At 48.4% G+C, this 17,263-nt stretch overlaps 3 protein-coding genes across 3 annotated transcripts; 2 read left to right on the top strand and 1 right to left on the bottom strand.

Annotated features, from left to right (window-relative positions):
• Positions 1-4,500: 4,500 nt before the first annotated feature.
• FSUBG_13877 (alcohol dehydrogenase) lies at positions 4,501-6,954 on the top strand (the record flags this gene model as incomplete). Its single annotated transcript, XM_036678813.1, has 4 exons — positions 4,501-4,655; positions 4,708-4,748; positions 4,804-5,236; positions 5,286-6,954. 4 exons carry the CDS (start codon positions 4,501-4,503, stop codon positions 6,952-6,954), a joined length of 2,298 nt encoding a protein of 765 aa, XP_036530662.1.
• A 1,147-nt stretch (positions 6,955-8,101) lies between these two features.
• FSUBG_13876 (uncharacterized protein) lies at positions 8,102-9,054 on the bottom strand (the record flags this gene model as incomplete). The annotated part of the gene is made up of 2 exons (XM_036678812.1): positions 8,102-8,424; positions 8,478-9,054. 2 exons carry the CDS (start codon positions 9,052-9,054, stop codon positions 8,102-8,104), a joined length of 900 nt encoding a protein of 299 aa, XP_036530661.1.
• A 3,246-nt stretch (positions 9,055-12,300) lies between these two features.
• On the top strand, positions 12,301-14,282 carry FSUBG_13875 (ATP-dependent RNA helicase SUB2; the record flags this gene model as incomplete). The annotated part of the gene is made up of 5 exons (XM_036678811.1): positions 12,301-12,526; positions 13,047-13,457; positions 13,507-13,867; positions 13,922-14,179; positions 14,234-14,282. The coding sequence occupies 5 exons, from the start codon at positions 12,301-12,303 to the stop codon at positions 14,280-14,282; spliced, it is 1,305 nt and encodes a 434-aa protein (XP_036530660.1).
• Positions 14,283-17,263: the final 2,981 nt, after the last annotated feature.

Raw genomic sequence — 17,263 nt, 5'->3', positions numbered from 1 at the left:
CTGGGGGTGGCCGGTTTCCCCGTATCCGACGTTAACCATTTTCTGCCAAGTAGCGGGCTGTTATCCAGCTTGGCACTGCGGGAAGACAAGTTTAACCCCTGATGGCCCTGGTAATTGAGCCATGGCGACGGAGAACACGCGTATCAAGGTCACTGCTCCGTGGGATGGGATTTATAACTGGTTACTGGAGTTACTTTTGCTTGGAGATGGAACAACTCCATCCCTCTTCCGGCATAGAGTTTGAGGCGACGCTGATGTGGTAAGACAGGCTCTTCAAATTCTGCGGTTATCTGGTTTGCATAGCTTAGCTGTGGTCGAACTACCCAGAAAGACACAATCCTACAATCCTTTGCAGGGCTTCAATTGAGGTATGGAGGAGGATATTTGATGCATATCGTATTTTGACCACAGCATGGGATTTACCTGACCGAGAGGTATTGCAGTAGCTGTCTAGTAACTTACCCACTAACCAAATCAAGCAATGGCCTTTGAAACGAAGCACACACAATTCATCATAGACTGGCATGAATGGATTTGTTTTATTAAACCCATTGCAGCCAGGAAAGCATTCCCACAGCACAGACATCCAATGTTTTGAAACCCACATCCAACTTCTATTTCGAAGATTTTTTTTACTAGGTATATAGATTTTGTTAAAACTTACCTTATCATATACACAGTACCTTGAACAACTTTACTATTTTTGGAACGGCGTATAGCAAACCCAAGCGTTAGTTTCTTATTGTGTGAGATAGGAGGACCGCACATGGAAACGGAGGACTTGAAATTCCCGGTTGGTGGAAGGGTTTATTAACGATGGGGAACTGTTCCATTGAACTTATCCACTTGATTATACAGTACTTGGCTCCTCTGGGGCGCAGCATGTGGGATGCGTATGTACATCGTGTTGTGTGATGCTCCACGGTGCTTGAACTTAAGATACTATGTAGGTCACATCCTGTTGTTTTGTTGGCAGCTCGGCAGGGTCGTTCTGCACTCTAAATGAGAGGGGTTTATCTTTGCATGTGCTTGTCTTGATATTAACTTTGGTGAACCGTGAACTAGTCAATACGATGTCTAAACCGCCAGATACACTAGGGTTTTCTAGGCATAATGGGTTCTTAATGCAGCCACCCACCCATGGATGTCAAGCAATTGTTTGATTACCATGCAACTCAAGGAGTTTTGATGTGAGCCTTGTGTCGTACTGCAGCCGTTGTTGGCTGTCCGACTACCCATATAGTAGACTGGTATTATGGATCATGCTATGTCTGGTCTGCGTAGTATACAGCCAACTCTCATGGAAAGCTTGCACAATATTGGAGCCAGGAGATCTATCGAGGTCCCAAGCCTGGGTATCTGCATATTCGGCTCATCATCAAACCTAATTACCGGCCACCAACATCAATTTACCCGTCTTCGCGGCGTCAGATGGTCTGCTCCAATATCAGCGCAACCCCGTGCCGCACGACGCGGATGTTAGGAAGAATGATGTTGGTAGGGATCATGATAAGGAATTTGGACAACGGACGGCGATGGAGGGTGAAAGACAAGGGCAAAGTCGGGAAGATTTGGGTTTGGACGGATTGAGGGCAATCCAGTTAGGGTCCCATCTATTCGTACTAACCAAGCAATTGCTGGTAACTGACTTCTCGCTTCTGGGGTTTGCTTCGTATTCATTTGACTGTGCGTGATTGATTCCCCTCGTTTACTTCTCCCTTGACTGGACAGAAACTTCTCCTCTTCACCCTCTCGCTCGCTCTCTTTTGAACAGTGTAGATTCTGTTTGCTGCATCAAAGACGAACCGCAGCCGACGTGAGATTCGGTCTTTTTCTTTCTTAATCTTTCGGGTTGTGTGGCGTCCGGGGAACATTTGACCACCCAAGCTGAAAAGAAAGCGAGAGCGGAGACCAGACGACGCGCGACGACAAAGCGAGCTACCTACTCGATCCAAGAGAAAATAAATGCGAAACGCAACGATCGAACGGAGAATCAACGACGAATAAGACCGATGTTTACAATAAGCAACATTCAGTAATAGTTTTCAAACCCTGGGGCATTGGATCCTAAACTGTTAGGAAACTTCGATGTTTGGCCAAAGTGTTTACTTCTGAACGGGACGAAAAAAAAAAACCACACCGAGACACTTGAATTGAGTTCTTTGGGTCTTTAGCGGCGGATCTTTTGAAAGCTGTTTACGGACTTCAACGGTATTCCGGCAGTCAGTTGTGCAATCAATCCTCAGCTGGGCTCGTTCTCTTCCAGTACGGATTACGGAGGAGGATTTTAATTCAACCTTAAGCTTGCGCGTATTTTCCTCGTGGCATTGGGTCCTCAACTTCCGGCCGCTCCGCAACGATCCTCGTTAGCTCCAGCAACGTATCTCGAAACGAAGGTCTTCCGAGTCCCCCGTCCTCGTCACCATTCGTCACTGCTGCCACACCACTGGCCGGCCGGCCTATCCTTGAGTTGCGAATAATAATTCTATTGTGAGGGACAAAAGAGAAACAGTGAGTTGATTTTTTGCTATTGTTGTGAAATGCTTGCTTGGCCTGAAGCCTTATGCGTTACTGCCCTGGTTCTCCAATTGAGTTTCATGGAGCAAGTGGATAGTCTCTGCTTCATCATGAATTCAAATCCTTCTTCCATCCCTTCATCACACACCCCTCTTTCTAGCCATCTCTGCCTATTCCCCAACCTGTTTGCCATTGGCATTTTTTTTTCTGGGCACAGCAGAATCGAATACGGGGGTTTGCATTTTTTGGGGCGGATTCCTTTTTGAACCATATCCTCGCATCGCATTGCATCTCATCACACACTCACATGTCTGCCATGTAATTTGAGCCTCCCAACCACTGGCAGGCTGCAGCTCATGATATCGTTCTCTTCCTTCATCAAGCTACCTTCAGTCGGACTGAGCCACTCCCGCATATCGTACATGCCGCCGCCTCCGGCCGGGGTCCCCCCTTGTCTTATTTCCCTTGTATCTAAGCCTCTCTTTCACATACCTGCTTGCTACATACGCACTTGTTGCTTGCTTGCTTTGCTTGTTGCTCTGTTTCGCTGGCCCCTTGCAAAGCTCGGCCCCCCTTGGTTCTTGACTTGGCCTATCTTTACTGGTCTGTTGTCCACTCGCATCTTCTCTTTCTCCCACACGCCTCCTCTCACTTTCCTCTTGTCAAAATTGTCTAGCCTCTCCAGAACATCTTGAACACCCCGGTCCCCAGAGAAATTACCTACAGTGGTTGTCTCTGCCAAGTACACTTCAGGTAGGCACTGCACTACTTGAGTTTTCTCTCTCGGCGGCGCCTTACCCCCCCTGCCACCTCAATTCAAATCGAGGCCCAATCATTCACGGGCCATATCATCATTTACAGGCGAAACACACAACACACCAAAGACCAAGCGACCCTCTCTTTCATCAACCCGAAGCTGATTAATTTCGTCAAGGCAACGCAGCACAGTACAGGCCTGAACCTGTAAGCCTAGTCGATCGCAAAAAGGGACAGTCGGGGGCCCGGCGTACTCGTACCGATAAATCCTCCTAGAGCCAAGTCCACGCAGCTTCTTCCGCGCCCGCTGTGAGATTTCTAAGCTTGAACAAGGGCCCAATTCGTTGCAGGTTCTCAGCTCAGCCCACTCTCGCTCCTACAGTCCGTCCGACTACAATCCCCGGACAATTTCCCACCCCCCGTTAGGTGCACCGTCCACCGAGGCCATCTCAGCTCTCGTCCCACTCATCACACTCACCACTGGCCGCTTGTAGATTTCTTGCTCCTTCATTGCCTATCGACAGTTGACGCACGAGACGCCGCTGTGCTTCCCCCCCGGTACGCCATCCTGCCGCCTACGCCACGATTTAGGCCCTGTCGCTCGTTGATTCTACGGCTGGCTGTCACTATCACTGCCGTCTTGTCGTCCACCGACGCCTCGCTGGCCTCGTTCCCATTCGATAGCTTGCTTCTCCCGAGCTGCTACATGCACAACTGAACTACGCTATCGTCTCTTGGATCCTCGTCGCCCGCATCGCTACTCACAATAAACGGTAATCATCGTCAGTTTGAGCCTATCCTTGTTTAGACAGGTACTTCCATCAGTCCCGATCTTGTTGTGTTGTGGTACCCAATATACGCCCCCAAGACTACGGGTCCGTCGTTAGAAACCGCTCCGCTACACCCTCAGACTGGACCAGGCCACTATTCCATATTAGGACCCGCCAGACATTATGGCGCCTGTATCGCCCCGGCTCAAGATTCTATCAGGTTTGTCGTCTCTTCTCTTACAATTCTCCCTTCATAGCTAGGGTTAGTTCACGCAAAACCCAGAAGTGGACGCTCGCGTCATTTCAGATCAACTGATTCCTCCCAATCCTTCATCAGTTGACACAGTCTTTCAAAATATTTTCTGTCCATTGTCTACCTTTCACTCGTTTGTCTTGAAATCCTCACGTCAACCGTCCGGACGGTTGCTCGTGCAGCGTCCCACTCTTGTCGCTCATCATGGCCGGCAGTGAGCTAATGTCAGTCTGTTCAGTGGGAGGCAATCCCGTCTCGGCGTTCCTATCATGGAGGCTCCAGGCCACCAACGCGTGTGATGTGACGCTCGTTTGGAAGTCTGGTTACGAGCATGTGGCACAATACGGTATCTCGTTCAAGTATGTGAATCAATGCGCTATGACTCCAACAATATGCTGATTGTCAATCAAGATCCCCAATATTTGGCAACGAGAGATTCAAGCCTCGACATGGTACAGTTCAACAAACCCCTTGCTTTCGTCCAGCATGCTGAGATAACATTTCAAGTTGTTCGAAATCCCGAGGATGCCGCGAGCGCTCGAGACGGCCCATTCGATTATGTCGTACTCTGCGTCAAGGCGTTACCCGATGTCTACGATCTCGCTTCAGTCATTGACTCGGTCGTGACCCCCCAGCATACATGCATCATCGTCAACACAACACATACTCTCGGAGTCGAGGCTGCTTTGGAGGAGCGGTTTCCTACCAATGTGGTCCTATCACTTGTTTCAGGTGCTGAGCTCACACAACTTGGCCAGAGTGAATTTGAACATAAGGGCCCAGCAGATATTTGGATTGGTCCTGCTAATAACCCCAACAATATCCCACAAACCATCCAGGAGGACATGGCACAGGCCTTAGCCATGACACTTAGTTCTGGCCAAGTGGAATGCAAAGTCTCGCCAAATATCCGCCAGCAGCAATACGAGAGAGTGATAGGGTTTGCCTCTCATCTAAGCGCCTTGAAACTCAGCTAATTGACGATGCAGTCCTATTGCGTTCCATCCGATTAGCGTTATCTTCGAAACTCCCAACCATGCCTCGCTCTTGGAAAAGGTTGGCGTTAGGGACATGGTATCGGAGGTCATTGACGAGTTGCTTCGTCTAGCTGATGCTAATGGATGCAAATTTGATCCCGATTTCAAGCAGAAGACGATCGATGAGATGTCGAAAGCTTCCGGAGAGAGCATAATGTGGCAGGATTACGTTGCTCGAAGACCTATGGAGGTTGAGACGTATCTAGGATCGCCCGTCAAACTGGCTAGAGACTCGAATATTTCGCTTCCTCGTATCGAGACGCTTTATTCGATTCTTCATAACCTTAACCTGGTCAACCGCAGCAGACCCAAACCTGGCGACCCGAACGCGAATATCATACCACCCGCGTCGCCCTCTGCCGCACCTGTGCCTCGAATGCCTTCACAAAACAGCCATCGACCCATGATGAACGGTATGCCCAACGGAAATGGTATGCCCCCTCGCCAGCCCAGACCTCGGAACTCTTCCAACTACAGCCAAGGCGGTATGCGCCGTGGACCTCCTCCGATGAACGGCGGACCACCCAATGGTTATGGTCGACCTCCGATGAACGGTCCTGGATCTCGTCAACCTTCAAGGAGAGGCTCGTTGGAGGAGACTAACCTGGAAGAATTCTCCCATCTCGTTCTTTATGACGATATTCCCGAAGGTTCCGAGCCATCTGTCAATGGTGATCCAGCAGACATTAATCTCAGAGAACGAGAGTTGGCTTTACGGCAGCGTGAAATGGCACTTCGTGAGCAAGAAATCCGAATGCGCCGTGGACCGCCACCTGGCCCTCCCGGAGCTGGACCTCGTCGTGGCCCTCATCCTATGCGCAACAGCAAGCAGGTGTTCGACGAAGACGATGATGACGACGACGATTACTTTGATCCTACTGCCAACCCTGGTCCTCCGCTGATCGATCCAGACAACTTCGATATGATGAGCGTTACATCGAGAAAGAATCGAAAGGCTCCAGGACCAACCCCTGGCCAGTTTCGCCGTAATCCCGATGATATGCCGCCTCCTACACGAGGCGGCCGATTCAGGCCCAACTTCGGCCGCAATCGATCTTCCCAAGTTGGTCACAGCTCCATGACTTCTGAAAACATCCTGGAAGACCCCCTCATGAGCTGCTCTTCGGATCGTTATGGATCCGTTGACCGTGGAGCGATGAACGCAGGCTCTCGAGCAAACTCACTAACAGCGTCAAGGCTTGACGATATGCAGTACGGCCCAGGTCCCGGTGGACCACCCGGGATGAATGGTGCCTATCCCCGGCGCGCCAGTCAGTCTCCTGGGAACCCTTATACTCCATCAATGCGAGGCGGTAGCCGACGGGGATCGCCTCCGGGTGGCTACGGCCCAGGCCTGGGCATGAACGGCCGACCTTCACCCCCGGATGGTGTTCGCCAACCTGTCCCTCGTCACCCACCCGGTCACGGTAACTCAGTAGCACCACAGCAAGTTGAACAACATATTGGGGTGAGCGCCCTCCACCAAACTAAGCCTAGGAATGTTCGCAGTCTGACGGGTAGTGCGAGCGCCAGCGCGGGCAGTGGTGAATTTGATTCCGAACAGTCTGCAAACAGCAGCCAAGGCAGCTTGCCTCCACGACCGCCGATCGGTGTGCGTTAGGACGCTCTACACGGCGATAATATACAACGGAGTACCTAGGACATCAGATTCCAACACACCGTCCCATCCATGACGTTAGTCCAGCAAGGCTTTGATATTCTTGTTTTCGCAGTTCCGGAGTTCCGGTCATGCTTTCTGCATCGCTTAAACGGGATCGTTTATTCGTCCCGTCGCGAAGCCCGGTTGACGCCATGTGTACTACATCTATGCATCTGGCTTGAACAACTATACGACACACCTCGACGAGGACGGCCCTATTTCATTTTGTTTTTACTATACGCCCGAGTTCCATCGAAAACACGAAACGACACGACAAAAGTCACAGTCACTTTGGACTATTCTCAGACACAATGTCTTTTTAATTATTCCTATCGACACAATCCGTACATACATTGAACAACCAAACAGAAGTAGTCTAACCTTGGTAATAATGCATTGGAATTGGGGAAGATATATTGGTGCCTTTCAGCATATAATCGACTCTCAATAATTCAAGGCTCTGCTCATGAGACGGCCGAGTCTTGGTTCTGCTTTGACATATTGGGAGAGCCTCGCGCAAGGAAGAGAATTTCGGAGAACGCTAAGCCCGCCTTGCAGAAGGCAGGTCGGGACTGAATAATGAATGTGCCGGCGGAAAAACGAGGAAGTGGGTGGGTTGAGATCAAAGGCATTGCACCAGCTGAGAGCAAGTCTTTGTTTTTCTTTGATTGTTGAAGCGCCCCCCAGAAGTTTGCGTGGACATGTCACGAAAGGTCAAATGGACTTAGCAAATGAGGAGGGATCACGATAGGCATTGTGTTTCTTGGCGGGGTTATACAATCGAATTAGACTACGGATGGTTGTTTCTTTTTCTGGTTAATCTGTTCATCGCGAGACGCTGTGGAATGTGAATAGGAAAGCCATCCACGGCATTGGGAGCATTCCTAGGTATTGGAAATATATAGAGTACGAAATAGTAGTATGGAAGAGAAAAGTGATGAAATGATGGCCAAAGATTTCTATATCACGTTTGAGAAACCATTGATATCATAAGCCGAATGATATATTTACCTGAAGGCCAAGCCAGAAGCAGCCTGATAGTCAACAATACCCACTGCCCAATTCTCTTAGAATCCGGCAAAGAGCCACTTTACTACTGTACTTCAACTCAATATGCCAACAATAGTGTGGCCATGAAAGCTGAGAAAACAGCCAGAGGTACATAGCAAGTTGTTCTTGTGCCATCGTTGGGATCCTCACTACCTCCAGTGATATTCCTAGGGCGCAGACACAACAGCGAAGGCTGCAAAACATCGTCCAGGCTATATGTGTCGGGGTCACGACGACCCCAGTTGATCATTACAGTCCAGACACCACGCACAGCATAGTCATATGCCTCCTCTTGTGTCATTGCACTGTATTCTCCAGCCGTTTGTGGACGTTGGCTGATCAAGGTCTTTCCACTTCCAAACTGGCTCAGATTCGCTCCAGCTATATCGCGGGTCAGTGTCCTTTTCTCGAACACGTCGTGAAGCTATACTTACGAACTCCGCCATACGTTGGGCCGTAGTCTTTGTAATACTTCTCACATTTAACTGGCATATGTGGCAGCATTGCGCACTCCTCGCCGTTCCAGTAATGTCCAGCTGCTTCTGTGTTCAAGGCCTCTAGGCAATCTTCGTCAAGGAACGAGCTGCAGTCTCCATCGTCGTGTTGTGCATCGTCAGTTGCTTCATCCTTCAGGCGACTGGGTCCCCACAAAGCAACACACACATGCCAGTCTGAAGAGTTCGTGCGACTGCTATTCAATGTTGGAACTCTCATTCCCTCTGGTGCTTGAACACTTATGTCGATGCCGGGATAAGGTGTATCGTCACCGGGGTCATCCGTAATATTGGCTACGCGAATGGTAGCTGTCCATCCATCAACGGTTTTGTTTGGCGGGAATCTTTCCGATACATTATACGCCTTAAATGTATATGTCCCCGTTGCGTTGGGATTCTCGAAGGCAGACTGCCATGCTTGCTCGCTCATGTTACCAGGGCTTCCACCCGTCCCGTATCGACCATCAAATGCGATGGCCGAGGAGATCAAAGCAAGAATTCGGAGAGCTGCTTTCATGTTCGAAGACGGAGGCAAAGATGACACAACAAATCAATAAGGCTCAATTAAGCTTAAAATCAACTCAACCTGCTTGTGTGTAGGGGGCTTGATGTCTAGATATAAATACATACATAGTATGTCGATCTGCGCGTGTCTCCAGAAAGGATTTATCTTGTCGACACTGAGCCTTGGTTACTCAACATCCTAATAGGCCCAGACTACACCACGGCTAGCTCATCTGGCCATTTACGTATAGTTGGCAAACCACGATCCCCTGATCTACAGTCAATTCCTTCGCGCCGTAGACAAGCTGCACTGACCAAGTCGTTGTTAGCAGTTATGACGTCGAAGGAACAAACGAAGTAGGATATTAAACCACTAGGGATACCTACAGCTAAGAGGTACATAGGGGCCTCTTTCGATCACAGTGCTCTTCTACCTTAGGCTGCTAGGCAGACATCATTCGCTCCTTTTTAATGTAAAAATCCCTGAATATTGTGAGCATTCAGTTGTCAGCCTACAGTCAACAAGGATCTTCTGGTGAAGGTCAACACCCTTTACTTGACCCGGGATATAATGCGGAGTACATAATCACTACATCAGATGAATATCATCAGATCCCTCCCTGTTTGCGACAAGACGACGCGCAAAAAGAAAGGATTGGAGTTGGATTGAATAGCGCAATTGAAGAATGATTTAGTGTTGGCCCTGGGATACTGTAGGTACGTAGGTAAGCTGTTGTTTGAATGTTGAAACAGACTGCTTTCATATAAGGTATATTGCTGAACCAATCAATGAGGTGGAAACGCACGGGTCATTTTAGTCCTAGTACTGTTTGGATCCATATTGTAACCGTAAACAAACCCCAACTCACTACCTACCTTTCCCCAGGTGCATTTTATTCCATCAGGCCTACCAACCTTGAACACCTACAAGTACCTAACGAGAGTAGCTCTAGTAAGGTCCGCGTAATTGTATCTCCAGAAGACTGCCTCGAATACACAAACATTCAACAAAAGAAGCCTTTAGTCCTTTTCTTACTCCCGAGTATTCCTCCTTCTGAACTCTAGGTGACGGATGATCCTTCACCCATAAGAGAGGGCATCTCGTCGTCACCAGTTCGCAAGTAGATTCGAAGTTAGGGAGAAATTTTACCACATCACATCCAACAAAGCAATGGCGACGCGGAACGTGAGCGGTTCACAGGTGCGGCAGAGCATGGCCACTAGTGGAAGTGCTGTCAAGACACGACAACTCGTAAGTTCTCTCTACTCTTTTTATATCAATGGTAGTTATCAATCAACTCCTTGATCATGTGACTTTAGGGACTCGGGTTGCAGAGTGGTCCTGTTCTAAATGAAAGCAGCATTGATAATGATCTCTAACTTGACCCAGGCACAATTAAATTCTCAACTCGCACAGTTGTCGTCAAATCTGTCTGACACCGAGAACTTGCTACGGATGACAAGTGTCCAAGCAGAAGCTATGCGTGGACTTGGTAGTTGGCATGGAGGTTTGTGAGTGTTTTCAATCCGGTCGATGGTGGCGGTGTATGTAGGGAGCAGAGTCGCTGACTTGTTGGATAGGTTCATGGCAGCAAGCAAGGTCTTAGGAGAGGAAAGTGTCAAAGAAGCTGGACAGCCAGGAAAGTAGGAATCGAACAGCCGACTGGAAGAGACAGAAAATTGATATCTTGACCAGGGGTGGCGAAAATGCAGCATGAGTTATGTTCCATTAGGTGTATCGCAAATTGCTCCCAAACCGCTCCTGTCAAAAAGGTCATCCTCTCAGCAAGAGGTCATGCTTTCAGCTGACTGATATGTAAGAGCCAGGCAAAATTATAGCATTTAATATCTTCTTGTGGTCATCCGGTGCTCCTGGCCTTCTTCTCATGGCCAGGCGGCTTCCTAAAGTTCCTGCTCTGTTGTCCGTTGTCAGCATAAAAATATGCTACAAGAGGATGGCAACCTCCAGCTAGAAAGCTCGAACTGCGATGGAGATAACTGAGAACACATATGTTGGAGTGCAGCGGGCACAGTGCAATTTCGATGTTCAATCATGTTCTAAGTCAAGACACAAGCAGCTTTTCCAGCCTCTGGCTCGATGTGATTTCTGTGGATACGACTTAAGCTGGGCTTGGTCCTTGAACACGACATCGGTCTATTCGTGGCTCGAACGACTTTGGCTCCCTCTTGTTTTCTTCAAGGTCCCGGCGTTTGGCCTGGTGTCGAGATGGGCGATTCGTGTGGTGTTGTCTGGGTAGTCGGCCCCTGTACTATCGATTCATTGCTGCTATGTTCTGTGCCTTCTTTGTAATCAAGCTGTCGCATGTGCTTCCGCTTTTGTCTCGGGGCACAGACCGGGTATCTCTTGACATTACCACAAGTCTTGCAGTTGATATTTAAAATATCAGCCCATGGCTTCCGCCCTCCTTTGCTCGCGTTCTCCACGGTTGATGTACAGGTGTCACCCTCAACTAGTAGAGTGTCGCAAAACTTGCAAATAGTTTGCTTCATAGCCGGACTTCGCCGTATTTGTGCTTTGAGAGTCACAGCTCGCAGGTCTGAAATGGCCTGACGAGACATATTCTTCAGTGCTCTTTCCTCAGTAATCGTTCCAGGGGAAACACTGTGCCCGTGGCTTGGGGTTGATGATTTTGCTGTAGCATCTTGCCCAGTCGAGGATTGTTTAGTAAGATATGAGGCAGCTTGATAGAGGTACGATGCTCTAGAGTAGATTATGCGGTTCTGGACACCTTTCGGTTCTTTGCCTTTCGCCATGGGGACTTCTGAAATATGGCAGGTTTTTGCTGGCCATCAAAATATGAAGTGTTTGAGTCTTACCTCGATGGAAGGCACTGTTGCTGTGTGCTATAGACTACCAGTGCATGGAAATGCCTAACACTGTCTCTGTCGGTGTCACGTGATCGAGCTTCGCACGGACCTCTTTGGCCAGCAGCGACCTTGCTTGCTCCCGCCTGCTTCTAGCACCTCCCTTCTCAGCCTCAACAAAGACTCTTTCAAGCCAACCTTGGAACGACTATCCTGGTTCCCGATACCTTTCCTCATTCCACATCTTGAAAAGAAAACATTTGATCTTCATTCTATCACCTCGACGGCACGCCTGCGCCGCTTTTTCGACACCCTACGGCGACGCGACTCGAACGTAATCGCGTCAGACTCGTCATCGCCAATTTGCTGCAAAGAATAGCTCCTGCAATAGCTTCCGCATCAACCATCTAACTACCTGTAAATCTCGGTCAACATGTCTCACGAGGAAGATCTCATTGATTACTCCGATGAGGAGATCGGTGGTAACGAAACCACTGCCACCACCTCCAACGGCAAGAAGGGCGAGCTTGCTGCCGGCAACAATGTCGACAAGAAGGGCAGCTACGTCGGCATTCATTCCACCGGTTTCCGCGATTTTCTTCTGAAGGCTGAGTTAATTCGCGCCATCGGCGACTGCGGTTTCGAACATCCATCGGAGGGTCAGTCTTGATATTTTAATACCCTAAGTCATCATATCCCCTCCCTTCAAGCATTCGTCCATCTCGCAAGCAAGAACAAATGGCCACTTTTTTTTCGCAATCGTCATCGTCGGAGCGGTCAAGGCTGGATCTGAGAGATGGTCCATATCCGGGCGGACAAAGACCACGGGTGAGAGTCGTGGTTCTCCGCAAAACCACAACATTGTTGTCACAATTATCACGCGTAAGCGGATAGTATGCCAATCGTTGTCGCGAACGGATTCTTCTGTTATATACGAGGGCGTAACAAGGAAAACGCGAGACACCAAGACACTTCTTGGTGCTCCTAGGCTATGGTTGCTTGTGCAACCAACCGGCCTGTGAGCCCTTACCTCGCGTCGATATCAAACTCTTCCAAATCCATGTCAATGGGAAATGCGAGAATATAATGGCTAAGCTGCGACGATGGACGGACACTTGAGATTATACCCGTCGTTCGTTGCTTCTTAGAAACCCACTCTAACATCGGTTCGATCGACAGTTCAACAAACCTGTATCCCCCAGGCACTCCTCGGTGGTGATATCATCTGCCAGGCCAAGTCTGGTTTGGGAAAGACAGCTGTCTTTGTCCTCGCTACCCTTCAGCAGGTCGAGCCTGTGAACGGAGAGGTATCTGTCGTTGTTATGTGCCACACCCGAGAGCTGGCTTACCAGATCCGTGACGAGTACAACCGCTTCAGCAAGTACATGCCCGATATCAAGACCGGTGTGTTCTATGGTGGAACTCCCATCAAGACCGACATGGAGACACTCAAGAACAAGGACACTTGCCCTCACATCATCGTGGGTACTCCTGGACGTCTTAAGGCCCTCGTTCGTGACAAGGCCCTACGTCTAGGCAGTGTTCGTATCTTTGTGCTTGATGAGTGTGACAAGATGCTTGATCAGCCTGGTAAGTCTCGCTCATGCGAACAACTTTTAACGTACGCTAATGGCTTCAGATATGCGTACGGATGTGCAAGATGTTTTCCGCGCTACACCTCCTCAGAAGCAGGTTATGATGTTCTCGGCCACCTTATCCGAGGAGGTCAAACCTATTTGCCGAAAGTTCATGCAGAACCCCACTGAGCACTACGTCGATGAGGACACTAAGCTCACTCTGCATGGTCTTCAGCAGTTCTTCATCAAGCTGGAAGAGAAGGAGAAGAATCGCAAGCTCAACGAGCTATTGGATGAACTCCAGTTCAACCAGGTCATTATTTTCGTCCGTAGCACTGTTCGTGCCACTGAGCTTGACAAGCTCCTCAGAGAGTGTAACTTTCCTTCTATTGCCGTCCACTCAGGCGTCAGTCAGGAAGAACGGTGAGTTACCATATCAAGTCATTTAATGTTGTGCTTGCTTCTAACATTATCTAGTATTCGTCGCTACAAGGAGTTCAAGGAGTTCAAGAAGAGAATCTGCGTTGCTACCGATGTCTTTGGACGAGGTATCGATATTGAGCGAATCAACCTCGCCATCAACTACGACTTACCCAACGATGCCAGCTCCTACCTGCACCGTGTCGGTCGTGCTGGACGATTCGGTACCAAGGGATTGGCCATCTCGTTTGTCAGCACCGACCAAGACCAAGAGGTGCTCAAGGAGATCGAGAAGCGATTCGAGGTCGCCCTTCCGTATGTTGCTTTCCTTCCCTTCTCTCCATTGTCACAATGACTAACAGTATCCAGCGAATTCCCCAAGGAGGGTGTCGATGCCAGCACTTACATGGCCTCTTAAAGGACTGGATGAGACGGTGGTTCGCACTGCAACAAATGGTGAACGCCTTGCGCTGCTGTAGGCCGCTGGTGAGAAGCTAGGAAATTGATGTTGAAGGGACTGAGGCGACGAAGGGCAAAAGTTGCAAACGATTTCATCTTGGTCAATTGTATTCGTTAATTTTTTTCAATGGATTCGTATTACGATGCTCGTGTTTTATAAGCAGCCCAAGGCTGTTCCCTGAGCGAAAAGTGTGTTACTTGCCCACATATTGTGAACCAACGACCTGCAGTTTTAGCTACACTGTAACTTGGTCTCGCATAACTACCATGCCTTGAAGCTGATTCACCTGCTTTGGCATGTAGCTTCACAACAGTGATCAGGTGGTTCAACACATATTCGTAGCTCGGTCACGTTTGTGACTGAAATACGGGAACCGAGATGTTATGCCTCTCGTCGGCATAAGTGAGTTCCAGCCAATTGACCATACAGGTAGGCTAAATGTCATTTCCAATTTACTACGCTGATATGTGGAATGGAGGGGGAGCGCAGCATGGTGCACAAAGGTGGCGTATATTGGAGGCCGCCTGTACCAATTTCTTCTCTACAATCAAATCCTCGTGACATGAATCACACATTCTCGTCGACTTTCAACCTTCCTGTGGTGTTTTGCAGTGACAGTGTACGAACCGCAAAGTCAGTGGCTGTCCTGATGGCACTTATTCCTCCACAGCTGTGTAGCAGAGATATGCACGCCGTACTCGCGGCAGTTTGTCTGGTTCGGGGACAAGCCTAGCAGACTCAGCTTGCCCCCATCATACTTGAGATCGTTCATTCATCACCGCTTCTTCCGTGAGCGTTCTGTTAAGATCAGCGGCTCAGCTTATCTTGTGGGGTCTAATCGCGATTCCCTGTATGCGTTCGGCTACATCATGTACCTCACCTCAGGTGTCCAGAGAACATTCGACATGTTTCGATAAGCCTCCCATTTCCAAGTCACCCTTGGGCATGCAAGTCATTGAGTTCGTGGCTTTGGAGCGATATCGGCTTCCGACTATATACATAGTAGTTGGTAACTTAGTTCAGGCGCTTCTTGTGGCTTCTTGAACAATGCCTCTGGGTATAAGCTGGTATTCAGGATTCGCACAAGAAAGTACGACGAGATTTGCCTCGTTAACTCTAAATGGCAGGCCAAAGCACATCTGATTTGATATGCACAGCGTGTGGCCAGGACATGCTGCGAGGCCAGGGCGGATTGGAGACATGGACGTAGCTAGGCAGCCACGTTCTCGAGCATGGAAGTTGTCTATCTAAGCGCGTTCGAAATCTGACGGTGAAGGATTTGAGAGCATGGGTCAAGCAAGCTTGGGTCTTGCTAATGGACTGGGAAGAAATGGGGTTTCTGGTTACCACAGTCGCTACGGAAAATATTGACAACTTTGAAGAGTTAGGCTGTGATAGGACCTCGCAAAGCACCGCATGTTCGTAATCATACACTGCCATACGCACGCAGTAACAAGTCCATAGTTTCTTACACACATCTGGAAGATGGGAGTTTCCGTGGAGGGGCCCCGATGTTCCCGGACTGGCTGGGGACCGGAATGTGGGGGACAAGCTTGGCAAAGGGTTCACTCACTGTTCGAGGACTTGGTAAGGGAAGGGACCGAAGACGACACGAACAGAGAAAGTGACTGTATTCGGTAAGTCCCATTGTTTCTGTGATAAACCTTGGGTCCCGTGAGAGGCTTCTTCCTGCGGTGCGTCATGACATCTGTACTCAGCCATCCAACCGAAGCTGAGGAGTCCTAGGCGGCGGTGCAACCTACAGGCAACATGAACCACTTCGCCCTTGACAAGAATAGATGAGTGTCGTGGGGCAAGCCTTGCTATCTTATCCACCTGACGAAGTGACTAGGTACTAGGTAGTTAGGCAGCCCCAGGCATGCTATACGCTCTTTTCTGTCTAGGGTAAGGTAGCCTACATTTTGTTTCTAGACGTGATGCAGAAAATATACTCCGTATTGCTGAGGTCTCCCGAGACGTTGGTGGTCTCAAGAGGCAACCTAGTACTTCTTTGTTGTTCTCGAACTTAGTATAGGTGTTATACTATGGTTCTCATTCAATGTTTTGAAATAAAGGACTGGCAGCACTGAGTCACAGTCAATGGAATAGGCCAACCACAACGTCCACGGGTAAGGTGAGTGGAGCCTCGGTCCTTGAGAGAGAGTTCGCAGCTTTATCAGCATACAGAAAAAGTGTGCGTTGAAATAACTGTACATATCATGTCACAGGCGGGACCACGATACTCGTAGTGAGCCCTGATTTATCATTCTAGCGATGTCACTATGTAAATGACGAATGCCATAAAGTTCAGATTGCTCCGTACTATGTGCTGCAATGCATGAACAGGTTACCAGAGAACAATGAGCCATGTCTATGCCCCCCCGGATCTGTTAAGGATCCGGTGACCGAACGGGTCCCGTTTCTGAACCGAGGAGGACACCGCTGAGGTAACGATTTGTACGGAGGTCCCTACCAAAAGTTTTATCCTGCCCCCCTGTTCATAACAGGGGACCCTAGGAGGTTAGAAAAAGCAATAAAAAAGGCAGTATATATTTTCCTTACCTGTAAACCTTTTATAACCCCTTTATAAACTATTAACTAATTTCTTAAGCTTTTTAATAATCTTATAGGTCCTTTAATTATAACCCTAAATATAGATATTATAATAAGAGCTTTTATTATATTTCTTAAGGCCCTATATAGCAGTAAGTCTTTTATTAAGGTTACTAAAATATTAGGACTTTTAATCTATTAGGTTAACTAAATATATACTTATATAATTAATAATAGGTTTAACCCTAATTTTAAATTAATAATTTTAAAAAATAAATATCTTAAAGATAAACCTTAATTAAAGTAACTAATAAAGGTAATAAAAAAAATAAAAAAGCTTATTATTAGTAAGTATAATATAATTACTTTAAATAGGAAAAAACCTA

The sequence above is a fragment of the Fusarium subglutinans genome (genome assembly GCF_013396075.1).
Source record: "Fusarium subglutinans strain NRRL 66333 chromosome Unknown NRRL66333_c0000416, whole genome shotgun sequence".
In the NCBI taxonomy this organism is placed as follows: Eukaryota; Fungi; Ascomycota; class Sordariomycetes; order Hypocreales; family Nectriaceae; genus Fusarium; species Fusarium subglutinans.
The sequence above is the reverse complement of the archived record's forward strand: the minus strand, read 5'-3'. Positions and strand labels throughout refer to the sequence as shown.